The sequence below is a fragment of the Lactuca virosa genome, chromosome 8 (assembly GCF_052849685.1).
Source record: "Lactuca virosa cultivar CGN04683 chromosome 8, Lactuca_virosa_CGN04683_v6, whole genome shotgun sequence".
In the NCBI taxonomy this organism is placed as follows: Eukaryota; Viridiplantae; Streptophyta; class Magnoliopsida; order Asterales; family Asteraceae; genus Lactuca; species Lactuca virosa.
The window spans coordinates 134,880,498-134,904,416 of NC_136433.1; the positions used below are offsets into that span (position 1 = coordinate 134,880,498).

Consider the following 23,919-nt stretch of genomic DNA (forward strand, 5'->3'; position numbering starts at 1 on the left):
AGTTTCGGGTTGTCACATCATCCCCCCGTTAGAGGGAATTTTGTCCCGAAATTCGAACATAGAATACAATCATGGATTAGAAAAGAGATGCGGATACTTCTGTTTCATCTGATCTTCGCGCTCCCAAGTGAATTCAGGTCCCCGCTTGGCATTCCAGCGAATCTTCACTATCGGGATGTGACTTTGTTTCGTTCGTTTGATCTCTCTATCCATGATTTCGACTGGTTCTTCTACGAAGTTCAGATTCTCGTTGATTTCAATCTCGTCGAGAGGAATCGTAAAGGTTTCGTCGGATACGCATTTCTTAAGATTCGAAACGTGGAATACAGGATGAATGTTGCTAAGTTCTTGCGGTAAACGAAGTTTGTTGGCTACGGGACCGATCCTAGCGAGGATCTCGAAGGGTCCTATGTATCTTGGATTTAGCTTTCCACGCTTTCCGAAGCGTATCATGCCTTTCCAGGGCGAGACCTTCAGCAGAACACAGTCTCCAACCTGGAACTCCAAGGGTTTTCATCGTTTATCGGCGTAGCTCTTTTGTCTATCACGTGAGGCCTTAAGTCGTTCTCGGATTTGTACGATCTTTTCAGCGGTTTCGCGGATGATTTCTGGACCAGTGAGAGTGCTTTCAGGGACTTGTCCCTTGGCTAGCTGCGTGTCGCCCACCTCAGTCCAGCACAGAGGGGATCTGCACTTGCGACCATAGAGGGCTTCGAAAGGCGCAGCCTTGATGCTGGTATGGTAACTGTTGTTGTAGGAAAATTCAACCAAAGGAAGATGAGTGTCCCATGACGCGTCGAAATCGATGACGCAGGCTCTCAACATATCTTCCAGCGTCTGAATTGTTCTCTCACTCTGTCCATCAGTCTGAGGATGGTAAGCTGTGCTCATATCCATCTTAGTTCCAAGAGCTTTCTGTAGTGACTGCCAGAATCTCTAAGTGAACCTGCTATCTCGATCGAAGATAATGAACACAGGCACACCGTGCAGTCGGACTATCTCTTGGATGTAGATTCGCGTGAGTCTCTCCATTTTGAAAGTTTCTTTGATTGGCAGGAAATGGGCGGATTTCGTCAACCGATCGACAATTACCTAGATGGCGTCGTGCCCACTCGGAGACTTGGGTAGTTTGGTGATAAAATCCATAGAAATTCTCTCCCACTTCCACTCAGGTATCTCCGGCTGGTGGAGTATACCTGAGGGTTTCTGATATTCGACCTTCACATTGGCGTAAGTCAGGCACTTGCCCACGAAGGTAGCGATCTCCGCTTTCATGTTCGACCACCAATATAGTTTCTTGAGATCGAGGTACATCTTGTCCGAACCTGGGTGAACGGAGTATCTAGTCTTGTGAGCTTCGTTCATTACAACCTCTCTGTAACCACCGAACTTTGGGGTCCAGATCCGGTCCATGAAATAATAGACTCCGTCTCCCTTGATCTCTAGGTTCTTTTCCATTCCTCTCAAGGCTTCACCCGGCATGTTCTCTGATTTTAAGGCTTCCAACTGAGCCTCCTTGATTTGCGCGGATAAGTGGGAATGGATGGTCATGGTCAGTGCCTTCACTCTACAACCTGAGTATTCCTTCCGGCTGAGGGCATCTGCCACCACATTGGCCTTGCCGAGATGGTAGCGGATTTCGCACTCGTAATCGCTGAGTAGCTCAACCCATCGCCGTTGTCTCATGTTCAACTCCTTCTGGTCGAAGATATGCTGCAGAATTTTATGGTCAGTGAAAATAGTGCACTTGGTTCCGTAGAGATAATGTCTCCATATCTTCAGTGCGAAGACTACTGCTCCCAATTCCAGATCGTGTGTTGTATAGTTGACTTCGTGTGCTTTCAGCTGTCTTGAGGCATAAGCAATGACTTTTCCCCGTTGCATGAGCACACAGCCTAGGCCCTGATTAGATGCATCACAGTAAACAACGAAGTCCTCCGTCCCTTCGGGTAGGGACAAGATAGGTGCGCTGCACAAGGTCTGCTTCAATGTTTGGAACGCAGTGTCTTGCTTTTCACTCCAACAAAAGGGTACGCCTTTCTGCGTCAGAGTGGTTAAGGGTTTGGCAATTCTGGATAAATTTGTGATAGTAGCCAGCGAGACCCAAGAATTGACGGATTTTTGTGGGCGTCTTCGGTGCTGACCAGTTCTCTATCGCCTGGATTTTGGAGGGGTCCACGTGTATGCCTTCCTCGCTTACCACGTGACCTAGGAAGCTTACTTTTCGAATCCAAAATTCGCACTTGGAGAATTTCACGTACAGCTTCTCCGTCCTTAGGGTTTCCAGCACCAATCTCAAGTGCTGTCGATGATCTTCCTCACTTCTAGAATAGACAAGTATATCGTCGATGAACACGATTACGAACTTGTCCAGGAAAGAACGGCACAACCGATTCATCAGGTCCATGAATATTACCGGTGCGTTGGTTAGACCGAAGGGCATCACTGCAAATTCGTAGTGACCATACCGAGTCCGAAATGCTATCTTAGGAACATCACTATCATGGAATCGCAGCTGATGGTACCCTGATCTTAGGTCTATTTTGGAAAAGTAACTAGCTCCTTGAAGTTGATCGAAGAGGTCGTCGCTTCGAGGAAGAGGGTAACGGTTTTTGACTGTGAGCTTGTTCAACTCTCGGTAGTCAATACACATCCGAAAGGATCCATCCTTCTTTTTCACAAATAAGATCTGGGCTCCCCAGGGTGAGGAACTCAGTCTGATGAACCCTTTGCTGAGCAGCTCATTGAGCTGACTGGATAACTCCTGCATTTCTGCCGGCGCTAATCGGTATGGGGATTTAGCTATGGGGGTAGCTCCGGGGACTAAGTCGATACGAAACTCGACTTGGCGTTCGGGAGGGATTCCCGGGAGATCTTCGGGAAAAACATCGGGAAAGTTGCAGACTGCGGGGATGCTCTCGAGGTCTTTAACTTTCTGCTTCTCGTTAATGACGTGGGCTAGGAATGCATAACACTCCTTTCGCAGGAGTTTCTGGGCTTGGATGCATGAAATGATACTGAGGTTCGAACTGAGTTTATCGCCGTAAATCATGAGAGTTTCATCAGAGGAGAGATTGAGGCGGATAGCTTTTTCGTAACAAAGGATATCAGCATGATTGGGGCTCAACCAATCCATGTCGATGATGACATCGAAGCTTTTTATGGAGACTGGCATAAGGTCGATGGGAAAAGAATGATCGTTTAGGGTAAGAGCACAGCCTACATATATATCATTAGTGCTCTCTTTCTCAGCGTTAGCCATCTCGACGGTAAATGTTTTAGTTAATGGTTGAGGTTTATGCCTAAGAAGATGTTTGAATGCATGGCTAACAAAACTTCTCTCCGCATCAGAATCGAAAAGAATGCATGCATAAGAGTTGTCGAGGAGGAACATACCCGAAACAACAGTGGGATCAACGACTGCCTCTTCTTGACCCATCGTTAGCACTCTCCTTGTGCCACCTGCTGTTGTTGCCTTGGGGCAGTTTCTCTTGAAATCCCCGACTTCCCCACAGCCATAACAGGCTTGACCGACACCTGCTCCAGATGCCTGATTGGCTGGTGGTACTGGTGTTTTGCAAACTCGAGCTGTGTGTCCCTTTTTGCCACAGTTGGTGCATGACATTTCTCGGCATGGGCCGGGGATGCGATGATGATAGTTGCATTTGCTGCACCAAGGGAGGGTACCAGTATATCCACTGGTAGGTGCTTGAGTGACAGGGGCAGCGATAGGAGTAGTAGCAGCGTGGACTGCCACCGTTTGCTGTTTCTTCGAGGGCTCCTGTGAAGATTGGCCCTTCCGCTGCTTCCAAAACTTTCATTTCTCACCACTCCCTTTAGCTGGCTCAGGAGCGGTTGCCACTTTATCAAGATCAACTCCGTGATCTATGAGAGTTTGCGCCAGACACTTAGCGCTGTCAAAGGTGTTTGGCCTAGCAGCCAAGACGTTTCCTTTGGTGGGTTGTGTCAGTCCCCAAATGTATCTCTCTATCTTCTTGCTTTTCAGGGTGACCATTCCCGGGCAAAGAAGTGCTAGGTCTTCAAACCTAGAAGTGTAGGTAGCAATGTCAGATTCCTTCATCCTTAAATTCCAGAGTTCGTGCTCTAGCTTCTGCATCTCGCCCCGTGGGCAGTACTCAGCTATCATGAGTTCCTTTAAGCTTTCCCAACCCACAGCATTTGCCACTGGTAGGGTTAGGGATTTGACCCAACCATTCCACCAGGTCAGTGCCCTGTTGGCGAAAGTGCAAGCGGCGAATTTTACTTTGTTGGCTTCAGAACAGGAACAAACTTCAAAAATGGACTCGATCTTTTCGAACCATTGAGTCAGGGCAATAACTCCTCCTTTGCCGTGGAAAGATGTGGGCTTCGCGCTCATGAAGTCTTTATAGGAACACTCCTTCTGGTGTCCCTGACCACCTTCATGATTTTGGGGATGCGTACCACCTCCCTGTCCACCATATCCGCCAGGATTCATCTGTGACATCGCGGAAGCCACAGCAGCAGTAACAGCTGCTTGGAACATAACGGGATCAAACTGAGGGGGCGGTGGTGGTGGTGGAGCGTCGTCATTCCTTCTGATAGGTCTTTTTCAAGGAGGCATCTTGTTCTAAAAACAATCAGGAAGAAGAGGATGGTAAGTCCTCAAGATATATGAAACAAAATATATCCTATCCTGATAATAAAGTGTTCAACCAAGTGATAAGCAAAGGAAAGTTACTAATGCAAGTAAGTTATCGCTAAGAAACGAATAGGTAGCAACACTAGGAATGAATTTCTACGATGTATTCGGCTCTGACTAAAATACTCCTATAGTATTTTAAGTTGTATTGATACTGGGTAAGTTTTAGGCCTGTTGCAACACCAAAGTCACTCCCAAGCACATGTTGGTCATGTCTCGAATAAATATAGTTGATCAGGCTATATTGACCCTAGACATGATTACATAACTGCCCAGGTTTAACCGCAGTGTTCAACACCCAAAATACTTTTGTTTTGTTCTACTTATGATACTGATTCTGGTACGTAGGTACACTTGTATACTTTTTGAGAAAATACTTGTATTTTAAAAGTATACTTTTAGTTCAGAGCACTTCAGCCCCTTAGTGTTTATAGTTGTATACCATGTAAGGTTCGGTATACTTAGTTCACTATAAACAATAGCTCTGATACCAATCTGTCACACCCCGAAACCGATGGCGGAAACGTTCCGGGGCGGAGGACGTCATGTGTAGTATCACAACAGTTGTATCATAGTAAGCGAAGTAAACACAACCATTACATTATAATATGAGTATTTACATTGTTCAAAAACATGGTTTATACATATCAGTAAATATAGCAAAAGTAAAAGACGTGACTTCAGAATGTTCCGTCTTCTCCAAAAGTCGGCAGGAGTACCTGTCTATTGATGCCCTTAGAATACAAGCAGTTTTAAAATATCAGCATAAAGCTGGTGAGTTCATAAGCGTTTAGTTCTAGTAAAAGAAATGTTTCTTTGATCCTTTGAAAAGTGTATCCCAAGAAAATCCTATATTTTCTTATGAAAGAGGTTTGATTATCCATTAGTTATATGTTAAACATCCTGATTATGAAAGATTAAGTTATCCCAGGAAAATCCTATATTTTCCTTAAAAGTTGATAGTTGGTTATCGATTCTGAAATGAGGTGTACAAGTATCTACCATACTTGTATCGTTAGATGTAGTTTCCTTGAAAAACCCTGTTTACTCTCTGTGAGATGTATTAGCCTTATTACATAAATAAAACTAATAAAGAAGTAGGTAGTGAACTAGATCCTAAGGGTATTATCAATACCCTCTAGTAATCAAATCGGTTATTACTTTGAGGTTAGTTCACTTGATTCATTATTACCAAAGTAAATCTATGTTATCTAGGTTGCGAGTTTTATAACCATACATTAACCTGGATATGGCACGTAACGGGGCCAGTATCTTTTATGAATTTGTCACTCCAGACATGGCTGCCGAACTGTAGCTAGCAGTTTAGGTGCGGGATAGTCAGTCCCGTATAGATCTATACACAATAGTTACGCTCTCCCTACAAGAGATTCTGGTTATAAGAGTTAGTCCTACACTCACGAAATCCGGTGGAGTGTTACCAAGGACGTGTCTCCAATCCTAAAATAACAAACTTACAAGTAATAGTATCGAAAATCTTGTTTATGGTTTGTATAAATCCTTTATAAAATATCACATTTTATGATAAGATTTACAAGTTCCTTGCTTTAGTTTTGAAAACTGTTTCTACGAGTTGATTTCTTAATCGATTGGTAAAACGGTTTTCTGAGTTAAAAGCATACTGAACATATAATTATTTTAAACAAAATAATATACTTGAGCACAAGTTTCCTTGTACTTTTGCTTGTATTCCCCCCTGAAAACATGAAAAACTCGTAAAAAGCGTAGGGGTATGAACTCACAGTTTGACGTAGGATCTGGGTGTATGATCAGTTACGAATGCTGAGTGTCAACCGATGTTTCGTACGCAAGTGGATCCTATTAACATGTGATAACACATATGTGTGTTAGATTTAGGGTGTTTCATGACTAAACATGACGGGAAACCCCCCTAAAGACTTGGAAATGCTTGTCGGGACCCTTATAGTCTAGGAAACACTTATATGGAAGTGTTACAATCACAAATGATTGCATAAAAGGAGTGCATGATTACCAAATGGAGCTTTCGGTCCAAGTGGTTCTCGGTCCAAATGGTTTTTGGTCCGAAGAGGTTCTCGGTCCGAAGCGGTTCTCGGTCCGAAGAGATTAAGACCGAAAATTCAAAATACTTGGTGCATGTGGTGTTTTTTTCAATGGCTTTCAAACATGCATAGGGGTTCTAAGTTTTTTCCAAAGCCTTAAGTGAGTTTTAAGGTCTTAAAGGCACCTTTCTTTAGGGTTTTCGGTTTAAGGAGATGCACTATACCGAAAACTCCTCAAATCTTGTAAAAATGATGTTTTTCAAGGGTCATGCTCAAAGGGGATCGGTTTCGAGGGTTCATGCTTAGTCTTAGGAAGGTTTAAGGCTATAAGAACCCCTTAAGGAGGGTTTTCGGTCTAAGGAGATGCATAGACCGAAAACACCTTTTCTTATTGGATAAATGACGATTTCCAGGCCTTAAACAAGAGTTTCGACTAGAAAATAAGTGCAGAAAGTAATACTTACGATATGGGAGCAAGAAAGGGTGTTTTCGGCCAAACACACACTAGTGTGTGTTCTTGGTGTTCTTGAAGATTAAACCCAGAAAATGAAGTTAATGGATGAACTCGAAGGGTGTTACTAGTTAGGAAGATCTAATAACAAATCAAGGGGAAAGAAACACTTACATTTTTTGAGAATTTGAAGATCAAAGTGAAGAACTTGATGATACTTGAGAGAGTTTTCGAGTTCTAGACTTGTAAAAAGGGAAAGAATGATCCAAATGATCTTGAATATATATATATATATATATATATATATATATATATATATATATATATATATAAGGTGGGGTTTTCGGTCACCTTGACCGAAAACTCCTTTTTGAGGAGGTTTTTGGTTTGCTTCATGTCTAGAACTTCAACAAATTCATCCTAATACCGATTCCTTTGATGTACTGAGTTTAGAATATTCCGTTAGTCCAAAAATAATACTAACGTGAACGGAAATAAATCCGAATTGATTTATTTAAACGCAAAGTCTTTCCCAAACTATCAAATTTTGACGGAATTAAATAAAAAACCGAATGTGATTAACGGAAATTGAGTAAGGATAACGGAAAAGTTTCGGGTTGTCACAGTACTGTTGTGTTTACCCAAAGTATTATCATACTGTTGTGTTTACCCAAAGTATTATCATACTGTTGTGTTTACCCAAAGTACTATCGTGCTTTTGTGCTCACCCAAAGTACTATCGTACTGTTGTGTTTACCCAAAGTACTATCGTATTGTTGTGATCACCAAAAGTATTATCGTACCATTGTGTTTACCCAAAGTACTATCATACTGTTGTGCTCACCCAAAGTACTATCGTACAGTTGTGTTTACCCAAAGTACTATCGTACTATTGTGCTTACCCAAAGTACTATTGTATTGTTGTGCTCACCCCAAGTACTATTATATTGTTGTGCCTAGTAATTTAGAAAAGTAATAGCTAGAAAAAGGTTGTGCGGAATAATAAGTTGTGACCTGCTGTGCTGTGACCAAAATACTATCGTATTGTTGTGCTCACCCATTGTACTATGGTACTATTGTTCCTAGTCACCTAGGAAAGTATAGACAACGCCTACTACTGATAAAGATCCTTTAGGAGAGATCACTCGATATCATTGTTTTAGGATTAGGAAGTGAGGATAACAGGAATGGGTAACTGGGTTATTTGATCGCTGAAAAATAAATAATTAAAGATTATAATATTGTGGATTGAAAACCCTATGTGCTCACCATGTTTCCCAACCTAACTCACTCAATTTCTTTGTGTCACAAGCATCAGTAAAAAGGTACATGGATAGTGATCTGATGAGAGATTTAAGGAGATATAGGCCATTAGTATAATAAGATACTATAAGGCCTGTAATGACTATGTTTATGTTTATGTTTATTGTATCAGTTATGATATCCCAAGTTTTTTTCATAATCAACGAAAAACATTTCTTCGGAAATTCTTTATGGAACAAATTTCACAATATAAAGAATACTTTGTTTTAAAATAAGCATAAAGAAAAGGTCTTTTCGGGCCGTGAAAATAGGGATGTCACATCATTATAGAATGATATTGGTAATAACATATGATCCTATATTGGTCACACCTTATAGCAAGTTACCACTAATTGATTATTTATTAGAGTAATTTTGATTATTAATAAATATCAACACTTGTATTTAATTGGAAAAACATTATTTTGGGAAATAATATTTTACCAACATATTAGGAAATATTGTTTCTAGGAAATAATAATAAAGAGAATAAAACTAGTGAATTATCATATTGTATGATTATTTATGTCATCTACAAATGAGTGAGCACTTTGAGTAAACATCAAGTTAACATATGTAACTAGCTAGTTGAATAAAGTAAAGAGCATTTCATTTTTGTATCCTTTGTCCTATATGAAATGATGGTGTTAGACATGCCTTTTGATTTGTTTATTACCTCATGTCATGCTTGTAAGAAAGCTTCATGCTTCTATTATTTTATGCCATCCTTTTGTACTAAGTGTTGGTATAAAAGAAAGGCTTAAGAGATGAGTTTTGGCTAGTGGTTTACTCACCATTATCTCCATAAAATGGCAGCCAAAATTCGGAATTTACATGCTGTCATTCTCTTCTTCTTTTTCCATTTGGTGCTAGAAATGAAGGCTCTAAAGTTAAGCACTTATTTGGTATAAGTCTTAAATCTTACGAACAACTTTATACAAGTGTATACTAGCATATTTTGGTGGTTCAAATCTTTCTTGGTGGATACATTATAGAGAACTTGTACTTGGAGTTTTAAAGCCTTCTTCATAAACTTCCTAATTACCAAAAGGAACCAAAGTCTTCAAAGGTTGTTATACTTTCTTCTTCTTTGGTTATGTTTAATCTTTCTAAGTCTTTGCAAAATGATCATTGGTGGGTTAAAATGGTTTTAGTTTATTTAATTTGTAAAATGTTTCTGTTGCTAATTACGTCAAATTTAAAACTATAATTTGACTATTTTTTAATAAAAACCCAACAATCACAATATAGGTTTCAAAATGTTAATACAAGACCAAAAAAAACATAAATAATACACAATACAAAAAATAAGACAACTATATAAGTATAAAATCTTGTCCTTGGTTCATAAACATACTCTTTAAGAGATTCCTCGATCATGTTCCTTAACCTCAAACAATCCATGTATGATTTCATTGATCTATGACATATTGGTGGGTCTACCCATCTAATAAATGGGAACTTTGATTATTTTTTGAAGCACGGCTATAACCTTCATCTCAGGTTGTTGTTTGTCAATATGTAAAGATTATAGACCTTCGTCTAAAAAATCAAATCACCATTGTTGTCTTCGATTTAGAAGAAAAGAAAATTCGAGAGACATTAGAGGTGAGAGTGATGATGGAAGGGGTAGAGGTGGCAAAAATTTGACACGACACGAACCTGACACGCAATAAACGAGTTTGGGTAAGATATTTCAACCCGTTTAAATAAACGCCTTGACACGACATTACACAAAAATTAAACGTGTAAGGTCACGGTTGAGAGCTTGAATATGACTCTTTTATTTATATGCAAGTTTTTTGAATTCTTTAAAAAAACTAGAAAGATCCAAAACCAAAACCATAAGTAAAAGAAAACATTTTGATTAATTCGTTTGTAATGTGGAAATGACTTAGCCTTCTTGATCAAGACTTCATTTTCAGTTTTTTCGTTCTCTCCTAAACTACACAGTGCCTTCATTTTGATTAATTCGTTTTGTAATGTGGAAATGACTTAGCCTTCTAGATCAAGACTTCATTTTCAGTTTTTTCGTTCTCTCCTAAACTACACAGTGCCTTTGACAACCCTCTCATCCTCATGATCTTGTTTTCCGCCTTCCCATCTCCTACTATTTCCATTTTGTCATCTAAACTTGTTATAGCTTTATCTTTCCGCCTCCAACTATTACTTTTTCCTTTCAGCCTAACTAACTCATACTCTTTCAACATGTTTAGTGTTTCAACCTCACATGACACGACATATTTCAAGGTATACCCCTAACACAAAACCCGACACTAATCCGACTCGAAAACAAACGGGTTGACACAACACGATACGTTAATTAAACGACTTGTGTTAAGGTTAATCACTTTCAACCCATATATTGTTTCTGTTGGATTAAGGTGTCTAAGCTCAAAACTAAATTGGTACAAACTTGCAAATAAAAGCAAAGTTTTTTTTTGGTTGCCCTCATAATAAGAAATAACTATAAATGATATTGGGAGAGAGAGAGAGAGAGAGAGAGAGAGAGAGAGAAATGATTAATTAATATATTATGCGATTAATATATTAATTGGAAATAGATAGTTGATTTGTTAATTTATTATGTGATTGATAAATTAAAATGAGATCAATAGTTAAATAATTGATTTGTTAATTTATATGGTTAATAAATTAATAAGAAATCAATTATAATTAATTAATTATTAATCAAAATTAATTTGGAATTAATTCGGGATTAATTAAAGGTGCAATGGGTGAATTTTAATTGTTCAATAGTTGAACAAAAGAGACAATTTTAGAACCATCCAAGGGTGGACGGTTTTGGGAGCTCTTCTAGGGTTTCCAGAAGCCTCCTAGATGCTAATAAAGAAATGATTTGAATTTGAATTAAATCCTTTATTTAATTAATTCAAATATGGTTTTGCCTGTAAATTACCTAAATTATAAATATGATCCCAAGACCAATAAATTTCGTTCATACCTTTACCTACAAGCTTAGGAACGAAATTTCTATCCCTCTCTTCTATCTCCTCTTCATTCTAGGGTTTTAGGTGTGAGCCATTATAGATATGATACTTTTGATGCTTGCTTTCTAAAGACACAAAGGAAAGGATCAAAGATTTATTTGCTATAATAAATCTAAAGATATGTAAACCCTAATTTATGAATTTTGATTTTCATAGAGTTTCTTTAGGGTTCTTGAAGTTCATAGTATGTTGCTATCAGTTAGAGAAAACATAGATTCTTTATAGGTTGCATGTGAACTTAAATGTTAAGATTTTCCGCTTTACATGTTTTTGATAACCTATAAAACTCATCAGTTTCGACAAGACACAGATCTACATGACAGGACACGATTGACACGTCTAGGGACGGGGGATAAATATGGTTTTTTAAATGTAAGGCCTTCCGGTATACCGTCCACGAGCTGGTTCGTGGTCTACGTGGCCACGATAGTGGTCCATACACAACACCCCTGTATCTCGTGGTCGGTCGTGTTCGTTGAGCCTCGTGCTCGGGACGACGAAGGAGAACGGCGAATGGGGGAAGAGGAAAAGAATTAGTCGTTGAACGACTACATTTTTTAAACATTTTTAAACAACTTCTATTTGTACCTATAAATACCACATTTTTACACTTATTTTTCACACCATTCTTTTCTTTATCTATACACAATACACACACAACAATTTCATATCAATCAAAAATGGATCCCAACCAAAACACCCCCCCAAACTTTAGAAATCGCAAACCCGATAATGCTTTTGTGTTAGACACGACCCTTCGCCAATTTCCAACCATAGAATCACCTCAAGGTGGTTTTGTCAATTTGCTTCAAACCGGTTCCTCTATCCAACAAACAACACTTTTCCAACAACACTATCAAGATTTCCCGGCCTTCCAACAACAACAACAACAACTTCAACAATATCAAGCTTTCCAACAACTCCAACATTAACAATTCCAACCACAACCATCACAACCTCGTCATTCACCGAATTTTGTTTCGAAAACTCAACCTTCACCACCACCTCAACCTAAAAAAAAGGAAAAAAAATGGCCCGACCCAACACCACCCAAGAAAGGGTCTCACAGACAAAAGACAAAGAAGAAATGCTAGCTGAGGCATGGATTTCGGCTTCCCAAGACCCGATTGAAGGCGATAGTCAAACGTTAGGTTGTTTTTGGGAGAAAGTTTGCACGGTGTTTTATGAGTTGACGGGAAATGAAAGTCGAAATCCCGATCAAATTAGCTCCAAGTGGCGCGATATTCGACTCAAATGCACCGAATTTGGAGGAATTTACAACAACCTCCTAAACATACGAAAAAGCGGATCAAATGATTTTGATGTTTTCTAGGCAGCTTTGGACCAATTTGAAAAAAATAACGCCAACCCGCAAAGCTTTTCCGTATGTGAAACCTTGGCTAAAGTTGAAAGATGCTCCGAAATGGAAAGAGCAAACAGAAGGAAGTTCACAATCTTCCGGTTCAAAGCGTTCAAGAAATCCCGATGTAACTGTAACATCCCAACCGTCAGGTATTATTAATATTTTTCCTTTTAGACTTCACATTGAAGGTCTACTCGACGAGTTGGCGCTATGACTCGTCAAGTAGCAGCGGGCCAGGACACGTCGATTAATGAGTTACTCGTCGAGTCGGCATGGGACTTGACGAGTAGGAGCTGGCAGTGGAAACCCTAATTTTCAGGGTTTTTGCACCCTATATATTGGACCATTAGCGCCTCCCACTGTCCTCTATCACCCTCTTGAGACCCAGAAACCCTAATTGCTGTGAGTGAGAGCTTGGAGAGTGTTTTGGAGCTTTAGGGAGTGACTTTTGTGAAGGAAACTTGTAGATCAAGAGGCTAGCATCAAGATTTCCGTGTGGATCCAGAGTCTACTTCAGTTTGGGCACGTTTTGGAGGTAATCAACTGTTACCTTAACCTATTTTTCTTCTAGAATCATTCATATGTGAAAACTAGGGCTTTCTTTAGTTATTCATGAAGGGATGTTGGTATGAGAGCTAGATCTGAAGTTGAAACTTCAGATCTGAACCTCTATGAGTCCTAAGTCCATAAAGTTTCCAGCTTTTGCAAGGATGAGACTCTCCTATGGTGTAAAGCTCCATTAGAAGCTTAGATTGGTCATTTAGAGCCTTTAGGGCCTTGCATGTGTGTAAAGTTTGCAACTTTACGTGTTAAACATGCCTTAGAAGCTTGGATCTGTAATCTGGAACCTTGGCATGGCTTAAAAAGTGTCTGCATGGATGAAGGTCTGTAAGGACTCGGCGAGTTGCATAGTCAACTCGGCGAGTCATATGAAGATGGTCGTGAACTCGTCGAGTTGATGAACAAACTCGGCGAGTCCGTTGAAGATTGCCTTGAACTCGGCGAGTCGTTCGAAGACTCGGCGAGTCGGCTAGGGTTTCTCCCAATTCTTGGACACGTATGAACTCGACGAGTTAAAGGGGAACTCGACGAGCCAATCAAGGATTTCACGACTTCTCGAGTTCAGGAAGGACTCGACGAGTCAATGAACTGCACTCGACGAGTCGAGTCAACATGGACTGTTGACTTTGACTGTGGACTTTGACTTTGACCAAGAGTTGACCAGTTGACTTCTGAGGGTATTCTGGTAATTTGGAGATTTATGAAAAAGGGTTTTATGGTAACTATAGGTGGTGGAGTTTGTGTTGGCGATCCGGGAGTTGAGCTTTCTAGTTTCAGACGACAGTTGCAAGGTGAGTTATCCTCACTATACTAAGGGGTCTAAGGCACCAAGGCCGGCCCATTGGATATGTTATTCTAGCAGTGTTAGATGTTGAGTATAAGTTAGTGTTGCATGCTAGTAGTTATGTCAGTTAGGTAGACCTGTAGGACTACCTGTGATGTTATATGATTATTGCATGCTCAGTGGTTATGTGGTATGTTATATGTTATGTGGGATGGGTTGAGGTTGTACTGCTCCGTGCGGTAGCCAACAGAACTTAGGAGCATTCCAGTTACGGGCTAGAGGGAGACTCGTACTGTGGGCTCGGGAGCATTCCAGTTACGGGCTAAAGGGAGACTCGTACTGTGGGCTCGGGAGCATTCCAGTTACGGGCTAAAGGGAGACTCGTACTGTGGGCTCAGGGGTAATCCAGTCTGTAAAGCTGGGGGCCTATTACATGTTTTTCAGTTTGTTATGATATGTTTATATGGACTGTATATGTATCGGTATTTTGGGGGAACTCACTAAGCTCTCGGGCTTACAGTTTCAGTTTATTGTTTCAGGTACATCAAGGGATCGCGACAAGGCGAAGGCGTGATCGTACAGCTCCTCATGTTTTGTCTATGTTTCTGGGAAAACTCTGATATTATATATTTTGAAAACAAAGTTGTAATGATTTTTAATGGTTTGAAATGTTTTTAAAAGTTTAAATTGGTTTAAATTTTTGGGTGTTACAGTAACGTCTCAACAATCGGACGGGCGGACACATTTCGACATCAACGATGAACTGCTCGATCTTGAAGACGAGCAACCTCTTCGTTGGCCCGTTGGAAGAAATAAAGCAAAAAAAGCGGCTTCAACGGCTTCGGGATCTAGTGTTATGGATCAATTTGGAGAGAAATTTGATCGTTATGTGCACGTTCAAGAAACGAAGGCGGAGATGTTGAGTCGGGTAGAACAAAAAATAATAGAAACACAATCGGTGATTCAAACAAAAACCAATATGGAAATATTGAAAATGAAAGCGGACGACCTCGAAGACGAAGATTTTGAGCTATTTCTCGCGATGAAGGAGTCTGTTCGAGTCCGACGTAAGAATAGGGGATAGTTTTTTTTTTTTTAAGCTTGGTAATTTTAGGTTTTTTATTTTTAATGTTATTTTTATTTTTTTTATTTTAATTAGTGTAATTTTTATTTCTAATGTTATTTTTTTTATTTTAAGTAATGTAATTTGGTATTTTCAATTAATGAAAACTAGTATTTAAAAAAAATTATATGATTTTTATGTATTTTTGATTTAAATTTAATTAAAAAAATAAGGTGGAGTGGTGTGTTTAGTGGTAGGTATCCTATAGTTTGTGGTAGAGAGTGTGGTGATGATGTGAAATTCACCATTATAATGGTTAGTGGTGGGTATAACGGATGACCTAAAAGGAATGCGAGCTAATTATTTGGACAAATATACTCTCACATGATATGGATGTGAGAGGAAGAAAACAACATTCAGACGACGCCTGCTCAAGGGATATGCGTTGTAATAAAAGAGAACCACAAGGACGAGCTACTTAACAAAAAAAATGTTGGACCAGAGTAGTCTATTATACCAAACAACAAAGACTATTTATGTAATTTTATAAAAAAATAATTATAAGTACATAGTTATAAATTGTTCATTTGACATCTTGTTTTTTTAGTTTTTTTAAGAAAGAAGGCGAAATAAGATAATTAGAGAAAAGAAGAAAACAAAAGAAATTTTTTTTTTTGATGTTCCTAAGTTATAGAGAAATGAAAAGAAATATATACATTTTTTTCTCAAACTTCTTCCAAAATTGAAGTTAGGAGGGGAGGTTATCTTTCAACTTCCTTCCCATTCCTTTAATTAAAAAAAAAGAACACCAGTTTTTTTCTTTTAACTACTTCCATTTATCTCTTTTATTTTTCTTCGTTAAATTGAACTCAAGAAAATGGTGTTAATATGAATTTTACCTGAATTAACAAAAAAATGATGCTAAAGAAAATGGTGTTAGTATGAATTTTACCTGAATTAACAAAAAATGATGCTAACTAAAGGAAAGAGATGGGAAGGATTACACAATATAATTTAAATGACAAAAAATGTCAAAAATTCAAGTTAGAGTTCTTTTCTAATTTCTATATTCCCCAACATCATGGAGATATGTAGTTTGCCTATTTATATGTTCTAATTTTATGTCCCTGGCCATATCCGCTCTGCCTAGTAAAAAATTTTAAGATCCTTTACTAAAATACAAAGTATTGTAGATGATTCTTAACAAGACGTAACAATGCTCAATGTGCAGATGTAAAGGTATATATAGCAAAATCGAGAAATGCATAATTCTTTAATGTGCTTTGGACAGATTATATTTTTATAATCAAATATTAAAATGCGATATTATACTGAATTTTATAAAAATTCCGAACTAACATTATAGAATCCACATATCATTTCTTAGCAAAGAATCCACCAAGGCCACCAAAGCCACCGCTTCCAGCATCCTTCTTTGGTGGCGCCGCCGAAGTGGTGGTCTTCTTACTGGAAATGGTGGTGGTACCGCTCTTGCCCTCCACCTTCTGGAGAATTGGATCAGTCTCCACCAGCTGATCGAACTTCACCAGTGCACCCATAAGAAAATCGAAAAACCCCTTCTCCTCACTGCTTCCACCGGAACCTTTTGCAGCTGTAGCGAAGGTCTGTACTCTTCTTGCTCTTGTGGTGGCGATGCTGGTGGTGGTGGTGGTGATGCTGCTAGTACTGCTGCTGACGGTCGTCGATATGGTGGCCGGAGCAAGGAACATGTTCAAGGAAGCCATTTTTGGAAACTTTAGTTTTTGGTTGAGTGGTTTCTGTGAGGATGAAGGAATCGATCAAAGTATATGGAGATAATACAACTGGTGTGTGCCACAAGCCTTCCACAAGTTGCTTATCTTCAAACTTTTTTGTGTTATAGAAAAACTAGATATTAAATATAAATAACGTTTTGTTTTTATTATTATTTCGTGGGGATGAGAAGGTGGAGGGGCTCATCTTCAAGCAAACATGGTTACAAGTTTGACACGTGAGATCAAGTTTTTTGGGTAGGCGTGATAAAAACACTACGACTGAAGGGAAAAAACGAGCCGTCTATGTCCGTACCAAAATGATCTTGTGGTTCGTGACTCCGTATAAAGCACATAAAACTTTTTTTAGCACATAATTTTATTCAACTTTTTTTAGCGACATAATTTTATATCAATGTTTTAAAAATGATTAGACGGTAGTAGGTTAGTCCCTAATGATTAGATATTAGGGGTCGTTTGATAGTTGATGATTGAGTTAGAGCTGACTGGGTTAGAAGCTGACTGTGTTAGAAATGCTGACTGACTCCACATCTGACTGAGTTTATGCTGTTTGATTATTTCTCCGACTGATTGTGCTGAATCATGAAAATGACCATATTACCCTTATGTTGTCGATTGTGTTAGATAAAATAATTATAAAAATACAAACTATCACATAAAATCCAAATTAAACATACATCTTTTAAAATCCAAATATAAAGTGTCATACAAAATCTAAAAGTATTTCATCAATGTTGGGTAACGATAAGTTATTTCATCAATGTGAATCTTGTGGTTGGGAAAACTTGGGATTAAAAAATTTATAAGCTCAAAAGAGTCTGTAATGGATTTGGAAGTAGTAGTATCTCCATATCTTGGTATGTGTAAACTGCCTACATTTGCATATTATGCTCATAGTAATGTTTGCTAATTGTTCTTGTCGTTAATTAATGGAACATGAACATCACTGTCCTTCAATCAAAGTACCCTTTTGTAATAAAGTTTTTAAAGATTATTCTGTGTGGCAGGTTCATTCAGAATCAAACTTGAAAACGAATTTCATACATCAGAAAAAAAAGATGCGATGATTTCATATGGCCTTGAGATAAATTAAAAAAAAAAAAAAGATAACCTGCTGCTATCGTTGTTGCTGTTGATGCTGCTGTCGATTTTGGAATTGAAGCAATCCTTGTTGAGAAAGCGTCGAAGCGGGAGGAGTCGCTTGAGGAATGCGATGCGTGATTTCTATTTTAGGGCGCAGGGGAACACACGGGAAGATAAGGTTATTTTTTCAGTCAGCCTTGTTTTTGTGGGGGACCAAGTCAGCCAATGGGTCAGCTATTGCTGACCGAATCACCACTTTTGAAGGCCCATCAAACAGTCTGACTGCTGACCGAGTCAACAGTCAGCTCTGACCGGTCCGGGTAAGTGCAAAACAAACGACCCCTAGTCGGTCTAGAACAGAATATTAATTAAATTTTTAAAAATTAAATATAAATGATGGTTGTTAGATCTGACTGAGTCCGATTAAGTTATACACACTTTATTATACCCACTAAGAGGCATATCAGAATAAAGAAACTTCTAATTATGGTATCAAACAATTTGTATTTGACTCAATCAAGCCTAATTAACCTCTTACTAGACATGATAAAATGTATATCAAACAAACCTGATATCATAACAAATTAGGTAAATGCGAGTAGGAAATCATATATAACATTAAAAGGGAACATGCTTTATAACATTAATGCCATAAAGCTCTTATATTTGCCAAATATGTTCGGTTTTACACTAAATTCGTTTTTATGTTCATTAATGACATGATATTTGCCAAAAATATTTGGTTTTATCGTTTTTACCCATCATAACAAAAATATTTGGTTACAATTATATTAAATCGCAAATAACTTTTAAGTTTATAATTTTTTTGTATTGTTTTTACCTAAGTATATTTTTTTCATATTGTATGTATTCATGCAAAAACAATGTTTGTATGCAAGAAAAATGATTAATTTGTTGAGTTTTATTTCAAAATTAGTTTCATAAACTAGTAAAATGTCAAACGGAAGACTTATGATTTTCAAAAATACATAACAACTTACACCCACCAATGATCATCTTCCAAGTTTTAGAAAGATTAAAACAAACACCAAAGAAGAAGATGGAGAGATAACAACCTTTGTAGTTTTTTGGGTCTTCTTTGGAGGCTTGGAAGTTGATGGAGATTGAGGAACTTTAGAGACACCAACATTAAACCAACTTGATGTAGATGCTAGTCAAAACTCTTAAGCTGCAAGTTAATGTCCAAATATGACTTAAAGAGAGCAAAATGAAAGCAAGTAATCTTCTTGCACTTTTTTGTAAGAGAGAATATGAGAGAGTATGAGGGAGCTACAATTTTGGTGAGTAAAAAATCAATGAATGAAAGTATTCATAAAGCTAAATCAGTACCCAAAAGTTCTTAACACCTTAAGCACTCTATACCCTAAAGCCTACATGTCCCTTATGCATCTTAAGCCATGCTTATTTTTCCTTATTATATTCAAAATATCATGTCTTGTTTCCTAAAAATTAGCTCGTCTCTTTATATATAAATATATATATATATATATATATATATATATATATATATATATATATATATATATATATATATAAAGAGAAGAAAAGTTTATAAAATTCTTATAACTCTTTATAAGATATAAACTTTAACATTTAGCTAAAAGACAAAAGAGTCTTTCTACTCCAAAATAATGTATATAACTTAATAAATCACACCATATGATATATTATGTTACTTGCTAATGAAATTAATATTTCCATGAAATAAATAATTTCCAATTAATTATAAGAGTTCATTAAATATTTATTAAAATCAATTTCTAATAAATAATAAATTGTATCAAGTTGTTGTTAATGCGACCCATTAGTATCATATGTTAATTAGCAATATTACTTTTAATATGACTCTTGATCACACTAGATCTTTCAATCTCCCACTTGCGCAAGACTCATATTAGACTAATATAGACATTGGTGAACGTCTAGCAACATTTCACTGCCCCCAACAACATATGACTTTGTGACATTCTATCAACACCCAATTCCCAAAAATCTCAAAGCTATAATTGGTGTATAAGGTAAGTTTATCAATTATCCATTTGCTACATACATCATGTTGAACATGAGATACGGATCGCGATCAATCTCATTAGGTGTTCAACTTTTGGTAAGGCGCCTTAGATGTCTAACTCTCAACACATAAGAGGAACAAATCTCATCTTCACTACATAAGCCTCTTGCATAGTTCAAATTATACCTGAAAATACCTTCTATAACTTCCTAGTTAAGGATACAAAGATAGTACCTTTTAATCAATTATCACTCATGATAGCGATCCATGAGGTGATCTTGATGCGGGTCATTTCAATACTAGTTCTATCTATGAAACTTGGTTACAACCCATTGCCTACTTTCATTTGGTGAAAGTCAACTAATCCGATTTATATTAGTCTTACTTCATAATTGCTCCCAATATTATAACATACTATGAACTTTTAGAATAACAAGATTATTCATGGATTAAACATGTTAATATAGAACACAACAAGTATTGATGTTATGATCATATCCCAGTATATCAAAACATTATATAGTAGTTGTTGTTATAATGTTCTAACATCCAAATACTAAATCCAAATCAAAATCCCATTTATAAAATAATAAAGTCTTATAGGTGAAGTGTGACCATTCATACTTAGCTCAGAAGAAGAAATTTATTAATAGGTTCAACTAAACTTAATTTGTATGAATTATGTGAAGACTATCATCTCCATATTTGACTTTACTCTAGGTATAGTTAAATATCTTGTAGAATATGATTAGCGTTCTTTCGTGACATAGAGTCTCTTAGTTTGATTAAGTACAATCTCGAAGTCACAAAGATTTCAATGTACTCATTCATCCAATCATATTCAATTTCAACTTCTAAAGTAGTGTATTCTTGTTTTGTAGTAAATTGTGTCATTATGTTTTGCTTGGACCACATTCCAACTAAACTTATTCTTCATCCCATAATGAATTCATAATCCAATTATAATTCATAATTATCTATATTTTTTAGAGAATCTAATGTAGCTCTTTACATGAAGATTTTATTCTAAACTAATTATCTCATATACATTCTCTTAGTTCTTCAAAAGTACTCTTAGAATGCTCCTATAGTCATCAGGTGACTTAACCATGTATCTAATTGGTATCTTGTGATATGCTCATAGCATGATCATATAACAGGTCTTATGCATAATATGACATAACTGATAGATTCATTTTCCATGCAAATTGAATATAAATTATTTTAATGAGTTCAAACCTATGAAATAGGTTCTTGAGGCTAGCTCAAACTTAGTGCCATGTGACAATGCCAAGGTTGCTCCAAAGGAATCTTCTATCTTGATCACTTTCAAGATATTGTCAATATATGCATAAAGATATAAAACTTTTAACATTCATTTTATCTATCTATAGATTTTACATTCCAAGAATGTATCTTGTCCTTCCTAAGTCTTTCATTTTAGAAACACATTCTGAGTCAAGGTGAAAAAGTTTGGCATGGTCAAAATGTCATTTATTATGATTAAGTATGTCTCATTCATACAAGATTGGGAATGTCACTATGCTCCCAATAGTTCTTAGTAAACACACATGTTCTATTCATTTTGATATAAAAGCATACCTTATGGTTTTATATTAAAAAGATGATTACAACCTTGAGATGTTTGCTTTATATCCACAAGTGGATCTCAAGCTTTACATATTTTGCTAGGATAATCATGGATTAAGAAAACCTCCAGGGTAATATATATAGATATCTTCTAGTTTATGTTTATTAGGAAAATCAGTCTTTCTTGAAATCTATTTGCTATATGTCATATTAATAATATGATTTATAGAAAATAATAGCCTTGATGGTCTATTCATAGCTACTTGTGAAAAATGTTTGATCGTAGTCAATGTCATGAGTATGATAAGAACCATAGTCAATGAAATGAGTATGAGAAAATCCTTTTATAACGAGTCTTGCTTTAAATGTGTATAGTTATCCATGTAATGTATTCTTTCTAGAAGAGTCACTTAGTCCTTTTAGCCTTGCTATAAGGAGGAAGTTTAATCAAGAGCACACTTGATTATTTTACATGCATTACATCTCACGTTCATGACTCTAAGTCATTTATCAGTTTCAAGATCTGATATAACATTTTGGTAGTTGATGGATTTGCTAAAAACCATCAAGAAGATCTCATCATTGAGAAATTCCACATTTCTCAATTCAACGATGATTTCTACCACTAATGCGAACAATTTGTGTTTGTGAAGAGATATTGTTCAAGTTTAAGAACCCCTTGTTAAAACTAGTGCCGACTGTTACTGCATTAGGTTATGGTTCTTGAGCTGCTTCAAGTTCCATGTACCTCCCACTTGCTTTGTTATTAGAAGCTTGCTTTCTGATAACTTAACTTTCAGAAGAATAAAAGAAATTATTCTTGGTGGATTTGAATATAATAATCTAAGCCACATTTAGAGTATTATACAAATATGTATTCAGTAGATTTTAGGTTGTGAAGCTTTGGTCCAACATAGGCTTCAAATAAAAAAAACATTTAAATAAGATAGGGATGGAGCCTTTCCACACAAAATCTTATAGAGAAAATGTTTTATCTAATTATAAGTTGGTATTTGTACTTAAGGTACAATTGATAGTGTTATAGGTATAATCACAAGGAAATGAAAGGAGGACATTTCTACTGATTAGAAAGTAAATCATATCAAGTAAGATTTAATTCATCATTTATTATCATTAACGTTTTAGACCGTTCTTACCGGTTTGTATCTCAACTTTTACTTTATATTTGAAAGCTTCAAACAATATTTCACAATTATGCTTTACCATGTAAGATATGGTTATAACTACTATAGTTGTTAATAAAGTTGATTTGGTATCTTGTGCTAAATCTTAGACATTCATTAGAAAAGAAGTCATACACCATAGTTTATAGTTCCTTAATAGTATTTTTTTTTCTCAACTACTTAGTGAAATATCATTAGCAATCTTTTATATACAAATAAGATTCACAGAAGTCAAACAAACTACATTATTTGCCTTTAAAGATCCATTTCTTGAAGTTGGAATATGTGAATGTCATTTATATAATAAAGATAACAATGTAAAAGATGAGTTTGATTTAAAACAAGTTTACATCAAAAGTACTTTGCATATAGAACTTGTTATTTATAAAACATTGATATTTACTTTATAATTCTTATTAAGAGATCTAGTCTAAAAAAAGAGTTTAATCATTTCCGAATATGAAGGTAATCATTATGAAAAACGATTTAAGTAAATGGTCAATAATTCATAAATTAATTGAGACATATATTTAGACAAGCAAAATTAAAACGTACATTATTCCAAAATAAATATTGTTTCACAATACAAGTATATTATGTTCCTAGCATAACTAGTAAACTAAACTACAAGAGTGCAGTTCCAACTTGATTATGCTCAGTTGGTTACTCTCTTGTAAATATCGGCAAGCCATTTACAAATATTAGGTTAACATTTAAGTACCAAGTACTTGAGTGTTTTATGAAAAATATGAGTTTTATCTAGTAGATACCTGAAGTACTAGCCTCTTCTAGACTTTCTTTCCGGATAATAGGAGTAGTTAATCTTCCAATGTTTAGTTTCTCCATAAAATAAACAAGATACATCAATGTGGGCCTTGTTGAATTTCTTGGGCCTAAAGGTGTTCCTTCCATAAACTTGAGGCCGATTAGAGCACACCGGGTGACTCTTTTCAGCCTTGGTTTCTTCCATTGTTTAAATTGGTTCATATCAGATGTCACAGAA

The 23,919-nt window shown here is 36.7% G+C and overlaps 1 protein-coding gene across 1 annotated transcript; it reads right to left on the reverse strand.

The window, feature by feature from the left end:
* Positions 1 to 16,499: 16,499 nt before the first annotated feature.
* Positions 16,500 to 17,130, reverse strand: LOC145134619 (thylakoid soluble phosphoprotein). Its single transcript, XM_079069464.1, has one exon. The coding sequence runs from the start codon at positions 16,998 to 17,000 to the stop codon at positions 16,632 to 16,634; it is 369 nt and encodes a 122-aa protein (XP_078925590.1). The 5' UTR covers positions 17,001 to 17,130; the 3' UTR covers positions 16,500 to 16,631.
* Between the last annotated feature and the right edge of the window lie 6,789 nt (positions 17,131 to 23,919).